Source organism: Loxodonta africana, chromosome 14 (genome assembly GCF_030014295.1).
Source record: "Loxodonta africana isolate mLoxAfr1 chromosome 14, mLoxAfr1.hap2, whole genome shotgun sequence".
NCBI lineage: Eukaryota > Metazoa > Chordata > Mammalia > Proboscidea > Elephantidae > Loxodonta > Loxodonta africana.
Window position 1 is genome coordinate 15,586,361 of NC_087355.1, and position 12,918 is coordinate 15,599,278.

Below are 12,918 nucleotides of genomic sequence, written 5' to 3' on the forward strand. Positions count from 1 at the left end.
TCATGTGGTTGACTGATAACATTGCAAAGGAAAACTTTATTTCTCCAAACAAGGTCACATTCACAGGTACAGGGGTTAGGACTGCTGTGTCTTTCTGCAGACACAATTCAGTCCACAAAAGGGCACAAGGGGGCCTTTTAGGGTTCCGGAAATGTTCTGAGTGGTGGCTGTGCAACTATGTATATAAGTTTATTGAGTTGGACAATTAATTTCTGTATTTTTCTGTGTCTAAATTATACCTCAGGTATTTAGAAAAGGTGGTGTTTCCAAATCCCGCATATAATTGTGCTTTCTCCCTGACCTTTTTTTTCCATTTGTTTCTAAAACTTTGACAGTATTTTTCACCTTTTGCTCTTTTTATTCCCATTATTTTCAAAGCAATTATTCATTCTTAAAACTAATAATAGATGTTGGTAACATTAAAATATGTCTGTCTCATCATGGACATTTCACAGTAATGAATAAACATATATTCCTGCCAGTGCTTAGCACTCTACTATGTATTTTCACCTAGATATACTGTTATCACCTTGGACTCATCTTCATTGGAGGCCTTTGGTTTCCAACATTTCTTTATCTGTGAGCCATAATTTCCATCTCTTCTCAAACCTGAGTCATTTGATTTTTTCCCTCTTCTTTGTTCCTCTAGCCCGTCATTTTACCAAGCCCAAGACCCTGGTGGTATAGTGGTTAAGTGCTACAGCTGCTAACCAAAAGGTCGGCAGTTCAAATCCACCAGGTGCTCTTTGGAAACTCTACAGGGCAGTTCTACTCTGTCCTGTAGGGTCTCTATGAGTCAGAATTGACTTGATGGCAACGGGTTTGGTTTTTTTGTTTTAGTTGATTATTATTTGTATCGGTATTCTGAACCCATCTCTTCTTTTTCCATTCCTGCTAATATCAACCTACATTTAGTATTTTTACTAAGGTGGCTTATGCATTATTTCGTTCAGTTTGCACAACAGCTCTCAGAGGTGGTGTGATTATCTTATTCATATTTACCAGCTCGTACGTGGCACACCAGGTGTATAAATCCAATTCCACAACTTCATCTGAGTAGTTTGAGATATAAACATTTTGAAAGTTGAGTATGATCACAATTGAAAAAATAAAAAATAATCACTCAAAATTTCAAATGAAACCAAAACCTACTGCCATCCAGTTGATTCCGACTCGTAGCAACCCTATAGGACAGAGTAGACCTGCCCCATAGGGTTTTATGGAAGCAGACTGCCACATCTTTCTCCTGCAAAATTTCAAATAGGCTCCCCAAATTACCACTTCCTTTTTGGGAGAAGCATGGTGTAGGGCATTAAAGCACAAGCTCTCAAGTTAAATATCTAGTTTAAATCCTAACTTTACAGCTTACAAGCCATTAACTAAGCTTCAGTTTGCTCCTCTACAAGTGGAAGATAATTTGGTATCCACCTTTGTAAAGTTGTTTGTGATAATCACATGAGATTTTGTATATAATGGGTTACTAAGCACAAAAATGCTCGGTCTGATGCCTGGAACATAGTAAATGCCCAGGGAAGGTTCGCTCTCATTGCATAGCTTAGCGGCTCGGACATTTTTAGTTATGGTCTCCTGTTTCGAACACTGATATGTAAAGGAGATAAAAAGCATTATTTCATTAGTTCAAATTTATTTACTTATTTATCTATCTATTTATATATTTATTTATTATAAAGACAATTAGTGAAACATATTAGTAGTTTGGAATTTTCCAATATGTTACATTTGTGTAGAGTGCATTAAAATGTGTGTATTATTTTTTGTTACAGTTTTTCAAAGGACCAAAAATAATATTTAAGCTTTGGTGTATTCTGCAAACTTTTTTTTTAGTCCTCTTTTTTAATTTTTTTTATTTGTTTTTGTTGAGAATATACACAGCAGAACATATACCAATTCAACGATTTCTACATGTGCAGTTCAGTGACATTGATTATATTCTTCGAATTGTGCAGTCATTCTCGGCCTGTTTTTCTGAATTGTTCCCCACTGCATTAGCATAAACTCACTGCCCCCTAAGGTCCTACCTAATCTTTTGTTTTTTTAAATTTTTATTGTGCTTTAAGTGGAAGTTTGCAAATCAAGTCAGTCTCTCATACACAAACTTATATACACCTTGCTATGGACTCCTAGTTGCCCTCCTCCTAATGAAACAGCTCACTCCTTCTCTCCACCCTGTATTTCTGTGTCCATTCAGCCAGCTTCTGTCCCCCTCGGCCTTCACATCTCCCATGCAGACAGGAGCTGTCCACATAGTCTCATGTGTCTACTTGATGCAAAAGGCTCACTCCTCACCAGTATCATTTTCTGTCTTATAGTCCAGTCCAATCCCTGTCTGAAGAGTTTGGCTTTGGGAATGGTTCCTGTCTGGGGCTAACAGAAGGTCTGGGAACCATGACCTCCAGGGTCCTTCTAGTCAGAATCAGACCATTAAGTCTGGTCTTTTTATGAGAATTTGAGGTCTGCATCTCACTGTTCTCCTGCTCCTTCAGGGATTCTCAGTTGTGTTCCCTGTCATGGCAGTCATCGGCTGTAGCCGGGTACCATCTAGTTCTTCTGGTCTCAGGCTGATGTAGTCTCTAATTTATGTGGCCCTTTCTGTCTCTTGGGCTCGTAATTACCCTCTTTTTTTATTATTGTGTTTTGTATGAAGGTGTACAGAGCAAATTAGATTCTCATTAAGCAATTAATATACATATTGTTTTGTGACATTGGCTGCCAACCTGACAACGTGTCAACCATCTCCCCTTCTCAACCTTGGGTTCCCCATTACTAGCTTTCCTGTCCTCTCCTACCTTCTCGTCCTTGCGCCTCAGCTGGTGTGCCCATTTAGTATCATTTTGTTTTATAGCCTGTCTGATCTTTGGCTGAAGGGTGAACCTGAAGGGTGACTTCAGTACTGAGTTAAAAAGGTGCTCCGGGGCCATAATCCCTGTCAGACCAGTAAGTCTGGTCTATTTTTTTAGAATTTTATTCTACATTATTCTCCGGTTCTGCCCAGGACCCTCTGTTGTGATCCTTGTTAGAGCAGTCAGTGGTGGTAGGCAGTCACCATCTAGTTGTACTGGACTCAGATTGGTGGAGGCCGTGGTAGTTGTGGCCCATTAGTCCTTTGGACTAATCTTTCCCTTGTGTCTTTGATTTTCTTCGTTATCCTTTGCTGCAGATGGGGTGAGACCAGTGGAGTATCTTAGATGGCCATTTGCATGCTTTTAAGACCCCAGACACTACTCACCAAAATAGAGTGTACAACGTTTTCTTTATAAATTATGTTATGCCAGTTGAGCTAGATGTTCCCCCAGACCATGGTCCCCACAGCTCTCAGCACAGCAGTTCCGCCCCTCAGGGAGTTCGGATGTGTCTATGGAGCTTCCATGACCTTGCCTTGTACAAGTTATGCTGGCTTCCCCAGTATTGTGCACTGCCTTACCCTTCATCAAAGTTACCATTTATCTCTTGTCTATTTAGTGTTTTTCTCTCCCCTCCCCCATAACCATCAAAGATTGTTTCTTTTTGTGTGTAAACCTTTTCATGAGTTTTTATAATAGTGGTCTTATACAGTATTTGTCCTTTTGTAATTGACTGATTTCACTCAGCATAATGGCCTCCAGATTCATCCATGTCGTGAGATGTTTCAGAGAATCATTATTGTTCTTTATCGTTGTGTAGTATTCCATTGTGTATGTACCAGTTGTATTCTGCAAACTTTTGAAAGCAACTTCCTACCTTATCAAGTCAAATTATTTTCTTAATACAATTTTATTTTGTTGTTGAGAATATACACAGCAAAACATACACCAATTCAGCGGTTTCTACATGGACAGTTTAGTGACACAGATTACATTCTTTGAGTTGTGTAATCATCCTTACCCCCTTTTCTGGGTTGTTCCTCTCCCATTAACGTAAATTCACTGCCCGCTAAGGTGCCTGTCTAATCTTTTGAGTTGCTATTATCAATTTGATCCCATATAGAAAGTTCTTAAAGGAGCATGATGCTCAAGGCATTTTTTTTTTTTTTTACTAATTCAGCTAAACTGTTGTTTGGTTTTAAGAAGACTTCAGGGAATATTTTTGGTTTAAGGTTTAAAGATTATCTTAGGGCAGTAGTTTCAGGGCTTCACCCAACCTTCATAGCTCCAGGAAGTCTGGAGTCCATGAGAACTGGAATTCTATTCTGCATTTTCCCCCTTTTGGTCAGGTTTCTTCTATGGAAACTTTGATCAAAATGTTCAGTAATGATAGTTGGGTACCATCCAGCTCTCCTGGTCTCACAGCTAAGGAGGCAGTTAGCCACACTTTCCACATCCTCCTCCTATCCCTGTTGAGTCAAACTCTTTTACCTAGTTTCAGGGTTTGTTCAAGCCTATCCCTTTTCCCCCAGAGTTTGCAGCTCAGATTGTTCTCATTATAAATCCATATCCCATACTCACCCCTGTCTTCCTTGATTTTTTTTTTCCCCTTTAACCTATAATGCTCATTCTCCTTCTTTCCACTTTTCCAGCATTGGGGCTCGGCTCTTTTCAGTTAATTTTTCACCCAGTGTCTGGTGTATTTGTTGCACTTTTCTTTTTCCCTCTGTTCTCTGTAATGGTTCATAAAGTTCTTCTCAAAATGTGAATCACAAGTTATTTGTCTGTGGTCCACCATGAGATACAAAGCTTATATCAGAACGTAAATCAGCTATATCACTAAGCACGCTGTTTTGCTCAGCCTTTTTTTTTTTTTTCTATTAAGCTATACGTTCTTGATGAAGGGAGCAGTGCATTGATTTATATTTTGGTGCAAACAGATGCACCAGTGCACACAGGAACTCTGGAGCTAATGACACAGAAAAGTAGAAATTCCTACAGAAAAGTAGGAGCTGCATGGACTTGGTTCTCTCAGGGGTGGCAGTGGCAGTTCAGTGATATCGTCACAGGACCAAATTCTGCTGCAATTTTGGGTATCTTTTCTGGTTGTGTGTGCAGTAAGTCTAGTTCTGTGCCATCCTGAAGATTATTATCTACCAGATATCTTTTCATAAATTTATTTTCTACTAAATTAGGCACACCAAACTCAAAACCAAACCCACTGCTTTCGAATCAATTCAGACTCCTAGCAACCCTGTAAGACAAAGTAGAACTGCCCTATAGGGATTCCAAGGCTGTAAACCTTTACAGAAGCAGACTGCCACACCTTTCTCCCATGGAGCAGTTGGTGGGTTCAGTTAGCAGCCGAGTGCTTAACCACTGTACCACCAGGGCTCCTAAACTAGCCATAGTAGTTTTTATTGTAGAAAATACATGTAACAAAATGGTGCCATTTTAACCATTTTTCAGTATACAATTCTGTGACATTAATGACATTCACCATGTTGTGGACCATCACCATTAGCCATTTCCGGATGTTTATCATCACCCTCAACAGAAAGTCAGTCTCCTTTAAGCAATAGCTCCCATTTCACCCTCCCCTCTCAGCCCCCGGTCACCACTAGTAAACTTTGGTCTCTATGCATTTGCCTAAACTAGATAATTTCATAGAAGTGGGATTATACAATATTTGTCTTTTGTGTCTGACTTATCTTCACTCAGCACGTTTTCCGGGTTCATCCATATCATGGTGCATGTCAGAATTTCATTTCTCTCTGTGGCTGCATAATATTCCACGGTGTAGATATACCACATTTTGTTTATCCATTCATCTGCCAGTGAAGCATTTGGGTTGTTTCCACCTTTTGGCTGTTGTGAATAATGCTGCAGTGAACACTGGTGTACAAGTATCTGTTTGAGACCCTGCTTTCAAGGATTCTGGGTATATACTTAGGAGTGGAGCTGCTAGGTCATGTGATGATTCTCCGTTTAATTTTTTGAGGACCTAAACTCTTTTCCACAGTGGCTACACCATTTTACCTTCCCACCAGCAGTGCATAAATGTTCCAGTTTCTCCACATCCTCACCAGTGCTTGTTAGTTTCTCTTTTTCTGGTAATTGCCATCCTAGTGGATGTGAAATGGCATCTCATTGTAGTTTTGATCTGCATTTCCCTAATGACTGTTGACATTGAACATCTTTTCATGGGCTTATTAGCTGTTTGTATATCTTCTATGAAGAAATGTCTCTTCAAGCCCTTTGCCTTTGTTGTTGTTCTTGAGAATATACACAGAAGAACATACACCAATTCAACAGTTTCTACATGTATAACCCATTGACACTGATTACATTCTTTGAATTGTGCAACCATTCTCACCCTCCATTTCTGAGTCATTCCTCCCTATTAACATAAACTCATTGCCCCCTAAGGTTCCTGTCTAATCTTTTGAGTTGCTGTTGTCAATTTGATCCCATATAGATAATTCCTAAAAGAGCAGAAAGCTCAAGGCAGACATTTCTTACTAATTAAGCTAAAATATTGTTTGGTTTTAAGAAGACACCCGGGGATATTTTTGGCTTAAGGTTTAAAGATTATTTTAGGGCAATGGTTTCAGGGATTCATACAGCCTCCATGGCTCCAGAAAGCCTAGAGTCCGTGAGACTTGCCCTTTTTTAAATTAGGTTGGTTGACTTTTTGATATTGAGTTGTAGGAGTTCTTTATATATTCTAGATTTTAAACCGTTATCAGATATATGGTTCTCAAATATTTCCTTCCATTCTGTAGGTTGTCTCTTCGCTTTCTTGATAAAGTCTTTCGATAAATAAAAACAGAAGCTTTTGTTTCCAGCTGAGAACCCTGACTGGAAACGTGTGTGTATAGTATGTATGTATATAAATTCATGCTGATTACAAGCAAATGTTTTATTCGCTCAAGTAAATTTACACACGAAGTTTTAGCGTGCTTTAGACTTACTTTGTGAGATATATTGTAAACAGTAATGATTCTAAATAGTAATTATTTCATTCTAACACTTATATTTAAAAATTTCAGTGTGCCTTATGGACCATGTGCTGCTACGTATGCCTGAAATACTTGAAATGCACGTTTGGAGCGATTAAGCCATCTAAATGCTTGGCCGGATTAAGCGCCTAGTTAGAATGGTGTTTCAACAAGTTGGAGTAAGCATGCAGTCGGTAAGTGCACAGAATTCATTTTTAAAATCTAGACATTTGTTTATTTTAAAGAATTTGTCTGGGAAAAAGTACATATATTTATATACGAGCAACATTTTGAATTCAGTATGGTTATGTACTATTATTTAATTTGCTTACTATTTAAATCATAGAAGTAAATTTTTACCCAGCATACTGAGTTAAAGGGGTTACTTTCCAGGTTACATTGAATGTGGCCATTAAACGCAGTGAGGAAGAATCTTAAATATATATGGAAATCAGTGAATAAAATGTTTGACTAACACTTGACAGCACTGAATGTAGTAGAATTGATACTAAATATTGTTACAATGTGATATAATACACATTTTTTTAAAAAACAAGAGGTAAGTCAAGTCTCCTAAAATATAGCAACTATGTATATGTATATGGAGAAAAAAGTTTTAGTAGGATAGGTTTACTGTGTGTCAAAGATGTTAGTTTTGATCTTGACATTTTTATAATAATTCTTTACTGATATATAAATTTTGGTTCAGATCCAATATACAGGTATTAAAGCAATTGCTGTGCAGAGCATATTTTGTGGAATATTTGTTTTCATTTTCATATTCAGTGTTTTCATGTTTTGTGACATGAAATTAAATTTTTCCAAAAAAATATAGGCAGGTTACATAATTTGAATATAGTTATACTCTTTAATGTATTACTTTCACTCTTCTGTTTTTATTTTGCACCTTTTTCACTTCTTGTTAAGAGTAAATTAAGCTTAGAATCCCACTCCTCAACTCCAGCCTCCTCAATATTGCATCTGTTGTCTTCAAAAGTAAAAAGCAAAGAACTGAATTACCTTTGTTTACAACTACATAATTTTAAGATCATAAGCTGAGGATAAGCAATAGGAAAATGGCTTGTACACTTAATATTTTTATCTCTTTTGGTTACATGTTCCTATATTCTGGACTTCACTTAATGCATATACCACCTTTTTTTTTTTCTTTGTTTAATTATTATTGTGTTTTAAATGAAAGTTTACAAATCAAGTCAGTCTCTTGTACAAAAATTTATATACCCCTTGCTATATACTCCTAGGTGCTCTCCCCCAATGAGACAGCACACTCCTTCTCTCCACCCTCTATTTCAGTGTCCATTCAGCCAGCTTCTCTCCCCCTCTCTGCCTTCTCATCTTCCCTCCAGACAGGAGCTACCCACATAGTCTCCTGTGTCTCCTTGATCCAAGAAGCCCACTCCTCACATATTGTCTATCCCATAGGCCAGTCCAACCCCTGTCTGAAGAGTTGGCTTTGGGAATGGTTCCTGTCTTGGGCTAACAGAAGGTCTGGGGACCATGACCTCCGGGGTCCTTCTAATCTCAGCCACACCATTAAGTCTGGTCTTTTCACAAGAACTTGAAGTTTGCATCCCCCTGCTCTCCTATTCCTTCAGGGTTCTCTGTTGTGTACCCTGTCAGGGCAGCCATCAGTTATGGTTATACCTCCTTTCTTGTTTGCTGTTTACCTCTATTTGTATAATAGGGTAAATTAACATTTTAGTACTCACAGCAAAATTGTTTTTTTTTTCTCTTGCTTCCAGAAAGAAGGGATGCTTTTGTTATTTTTGATTCTCCAAAAGGGAACTTCAATTATTTGTCTGTAATTCCTATTTGTTTATAATTTTTGTAAGAAGTATAGTTGAGTGGAAAGATTGTGGGTTCTGGATTTAAGCAAACCTTCATTTAAATTTATTTCTGCCAGTTATTGGTGTAGAAGAATGTGGAAGTCATTTAATCTCTCTGAACCTCAATTTCTTCATTACGAAAGAGGGATAAGAAGAACTCCTGCACGGCTAACCTACAGATTAAATAAATGATAGTCTCTGTGAAGCACCTAGCGCAGTGGCTTCTGTATAGTGTAAAAGGTGTATTCAATAATGGTTAGTTTCCTGTATTTTTCTCTCTCCCCCACTTCACTCTCAGGTCAGACTAATGTGACTAGTGCTAATGAGGCCAAAGTGCAGAATTCATTTCGGTTGGGATTACACAAGGAACAAGCTTTGTTTAAATATCTTAGTCTGTAAAATGGGTACCTTTGATCAGAGAATGGACCAACTGAGAGAGCATTAACTTGCTCACAACATCCTAATCAGAATCAGGCCCATTCTTACTGATAGTGGATGAGCAAGGTTGTTTTTTGTATGTACTGAGGGTAACATAATCATCCACTTTAACCAGTTAGCTGAAAATCTATACAAAAACAAGTTTTCTTTTAACCTAAAGCAACTTGACCATTTAGAGTTATAATCTTTTATCTTAGTTTCTAAGATCTTTTAGCCTGCTGCCTAAGAGTAAAAATACAAAGGTATATTGTCAGTGAAGATTTTATCTTTTGGTGTCTGAAAACAAAAGCAACTTTCTTAGCTCTACATTTCAATGATAAATGTGTATTTTCCCACTGGCCTGATAAATAAATGAAGCTCTGTATTTAAAAGCATTCCAAGGGCAGAAATTGTCTTTACTTTATTCATCTGCTTTAAAAAAAAAAATGGTGGAAATAAATCTATCCATCTGTGAACAATTGATTTTTGTCAAGGGTGTCAAGTCTATTCAGTGGAGGAAAGGATAGTCTCTTCAATAAATGGTTGGATCTCCACATGCAAAAGAATGAAGTTGGACCCATACCTCACACCATTTACAAAAATTAACTCAAAATGCATCAATGACATAAACGTAAGAATGAAAACTAAAACTTGTAGGGAGAAGCATAGGGGTAAAGCTTCAATAAACTAATTTTTTATAATAATTTTTAGATATAACACCAAAAACATGAGCAACAAAGGAAAAAAAAAGATAAATTGAACTTTATCAAAACTAAAAACTGTGCATCAAAAGGCTTTATCAAAGTGAAAGACAACCTACAGGATGGAAGAAAATATACATTTTTTTCTCCTCTCTGTGTTTTTATTTTTTTGTTGTTTTTTATTGTACTTTAAATGAAGGGTTACAGAACAAACCAGCTTCTCATTAAACAGTTAGTACACATAATTGTTTTATGACATCAGTTAACAACCCCACGACATGTCAACACTCTCCATTTCACCTTGGGCTCCCTATCACCAGCTTTCCTGTTCCCTCCTTCCTTCCAGTCCCTGCCTTTGGGTTGGTGTACCCCATTAGTCTCGTTTTGTTTTATATGCCTGTCTAATCTTTGGCTGAAGGGTGAACCTCAGGAGTGACTTCATTACTGAGCTAAAAGGGTGTCCGGGGGCCATACTCTTGGGCTTTCTCCAGTCTCTGTCAGTCCAGTAAGTCTGATCTTTTTTTGTGAGTTAGAATTTTATTCTCCGTTTTTCTCCAGCTCTGTCCAGGGGCCCTCTATTGTGACTCCTGTCAGAGCAGTCAGTGGTGGTAGCCAGGCACCATCTAGTTGTACTGAACTCAGACTGGTGGAGGGTGTGGTAGTTGTGGTCCATTAGTATTTTAGACTAATCTTTCCCTTGTGCCTTTACTTTTCTTCATTCTCCCTTGCTTCCGAAGGGGCGAGACCAGTGGAGTATCTCAGACAGCCTCTCACAGGCTTTTAAGACCCCAGATGCTACTCACCAAAGTAGAATGTAGAACATTTTCTTTATAAACAATGTTGTGCCAGTTGAGCTAAATATTCCCTGAGACCATGGTCCCCACAGCCCCCAGCCAGGTAATTGGGTCCCTCAGGAAGTTTGGATGTGTCTATGGAGCTTCCATGACCCTGCCTTGTGCAGGTTGTGCTGGCTTCCCCAGTATTGTGTACTGTCTCACCCTTCACCAAACCCAAAACAAACAACAACAAAAAAAAACCTAGTGCCCTCGAGTCGATTCCGTGGATAATTTAGACACCCTTCACCAAAGTTACCACTTATCTATTGTCTGTTTAGTGTTTTTCCATCCCTACTTCTCCCCTCCCTTGTAACCATCAAAGATTGTTTCTTTTATTGTGTAAACCTTTTCATGAGTTTTTATAGTAATGGTCTCATACAATATTTGTTGTTTTGTGATTGACTTATTTCACTCAGCATAATGCTCTCCAAATCCATCCATGTTGTAAGGTGTTTTGCAGATTCATCATTGTTCTTCATCGTTGCGTAGTACTCCATCAAGTGTCTGTACCACAGTTTGTTTATCCATTCATCTGTTGATGGGCATCTAGGTTGTTTCCATCTTTTTGCTATTGTGAACAATGCTAAAATGAATATGGGTGTGCATATGTCTATTCATGTGACAACTCTTATTTCTCTAGGATATATTCCTAGGAATGGGATTGCTGGATCATATGGTATTTCTATTTCTAGCTTTCTAAGGAAATGCCATATCGTTTTCCAAAGTAGTTGTACCATTTCTCATTCCCACCAGCACTGCATAATGGTTCTGATCTCCCCGCAGCATCTCTAACATTTGTTATTTTCCTTTTTTTTGGTTTGTAACAATAATGCCAGGGTGAGATGGTATCTTGTGGTTTTGATTTGCGTTTCTCTAATGAGTCGGCATCGACTCGACGGCAGTGGGTTTGGGTTTTTTTTGTTTTGTTTTTTTAATGCCTAGTGATCTCGAGCATTTCCTCATGTGTCTGTTAGCCGCTTGAATGTCTTCTTTGGTGAAGTGTCTGTTCATTTCCTGTGCCCATTTTTGAATTGGATTGTTTGTCCTTTTGTTGTAAAGATGTTGGATTTACCTTTAGATTTTAGAGATTAGACCCTTGTCAGATTTGTCATAGCCAAACATTTTTTCCCATTCTGTACGTTCCCTTTTTACTCTTTTGGTGAAGTCTTTTGATGAGCATAAGTGTTTAATTTTTAGGAGATCCCAGTTATCTACCTTGTCTTCTGGAATTTGTGTGTTGTTGGTTGTGGTTTGTGTCTTGTTAATGCCGTATAATAGGGCTTCTAGCGCTGATGCAATTTTTTCTTTTATGAACTTTATAGTGTTTGGTTTTATATTTAGGTCTTTGATCCATTTTCAGTTAGTTTTTGTGTGTGGTGTGAGGTATGGATCCTGTTTCATTTTTTTTGCAGATGGACATCCAGTTTTATCAGTGTTATTTGTTAAAAAGACTGTCTTTTCCCCCATTTGATGGACTTTAGACCCTTGTCAAAGATCAGGTGACCATAGGTGGATGGATTTACTACTGGGTTCTCAATTCTGTTCCATTGGTCAATGTGCCTGTCATTGTCCCAGTAGCAGGTTTTGACTACCGTAGCTGTATAGTAGGTTCTGAGGTCAAATAGTGTGAGTTTATTCTTCTTCTTCAATAGTGCTTTACTTATACGGTGCCTATTCCCTTTCCATATAAAATTAATGATCAGTTTTTCTGTCTCTTTAAAGAATGTTGTTGGTATTTGGATTGGGATTGCATTGTATTTGTAGATTGCTTTGTGTGGAATTGTCATTTTCACAATGTTGAGTCTGTCTATCCATGAGCATGGTATGTTTTTCCATTTATGTAGATCTTTTTTGGTTTCTTGCAGTAGTGTTTTATAGTTTTCTTTGTATAGGTGTTTTACATCCCTACTTAGATTTATTCCTAAATATTTAATTTTTTAGGGGCTATTATAAATTGTATTGTTTTCCTGATTTCCTTTTCGTTATTCTATTTATTGGTGTACAGGAATCTAACAGACTTTTGTGTGTTTCTCTTGTATCCTGCTATTCTGCTGAATCTTTCTGTTTCAGTAGTTTTCTCGTGCAGTCGTTTGAGTTTTCTATGTATAGTATCATATCATCCACAAACAGAGAGTTTTACTTCTTCCATACCAGTTTCAATGCCCTTTATTTCTTTTTCTTGCCTTATTGCCCTATCTAGGACTTCCAGCACAATGTTAAATAGGAGTGGTGACAAAGGTCATCCTTGTATTGTT

At 37.8% G+C, this 12,918-nt stretch overlaps 1 protein-coding gene across 1 annotated transcript in view; it reads left to right on the plus strand.

The window, feature by feature from the left end:
- Positions 1 to 12,918, plus strand: part of MTFR1 (mitochondrial fission regulator 1) — an 81,140-nt gene that overhangs the window by 21,175 nt on the left and 47,047 nt on the right. Inside the window, exon 2 of the mRNA XM_064267762.1 lies at positions 6,914 to 7,056. Coding sequence (XP_064123832.1) covers positions 6,991 to 7,056 — 66 coding nt within the window. The 5' untranslated portion in view covers positions 6,914 to 6,990. The remainder of the gene's footprint in view (positions 1 to 6,913; positions 7,057 to 12,918) is intronic.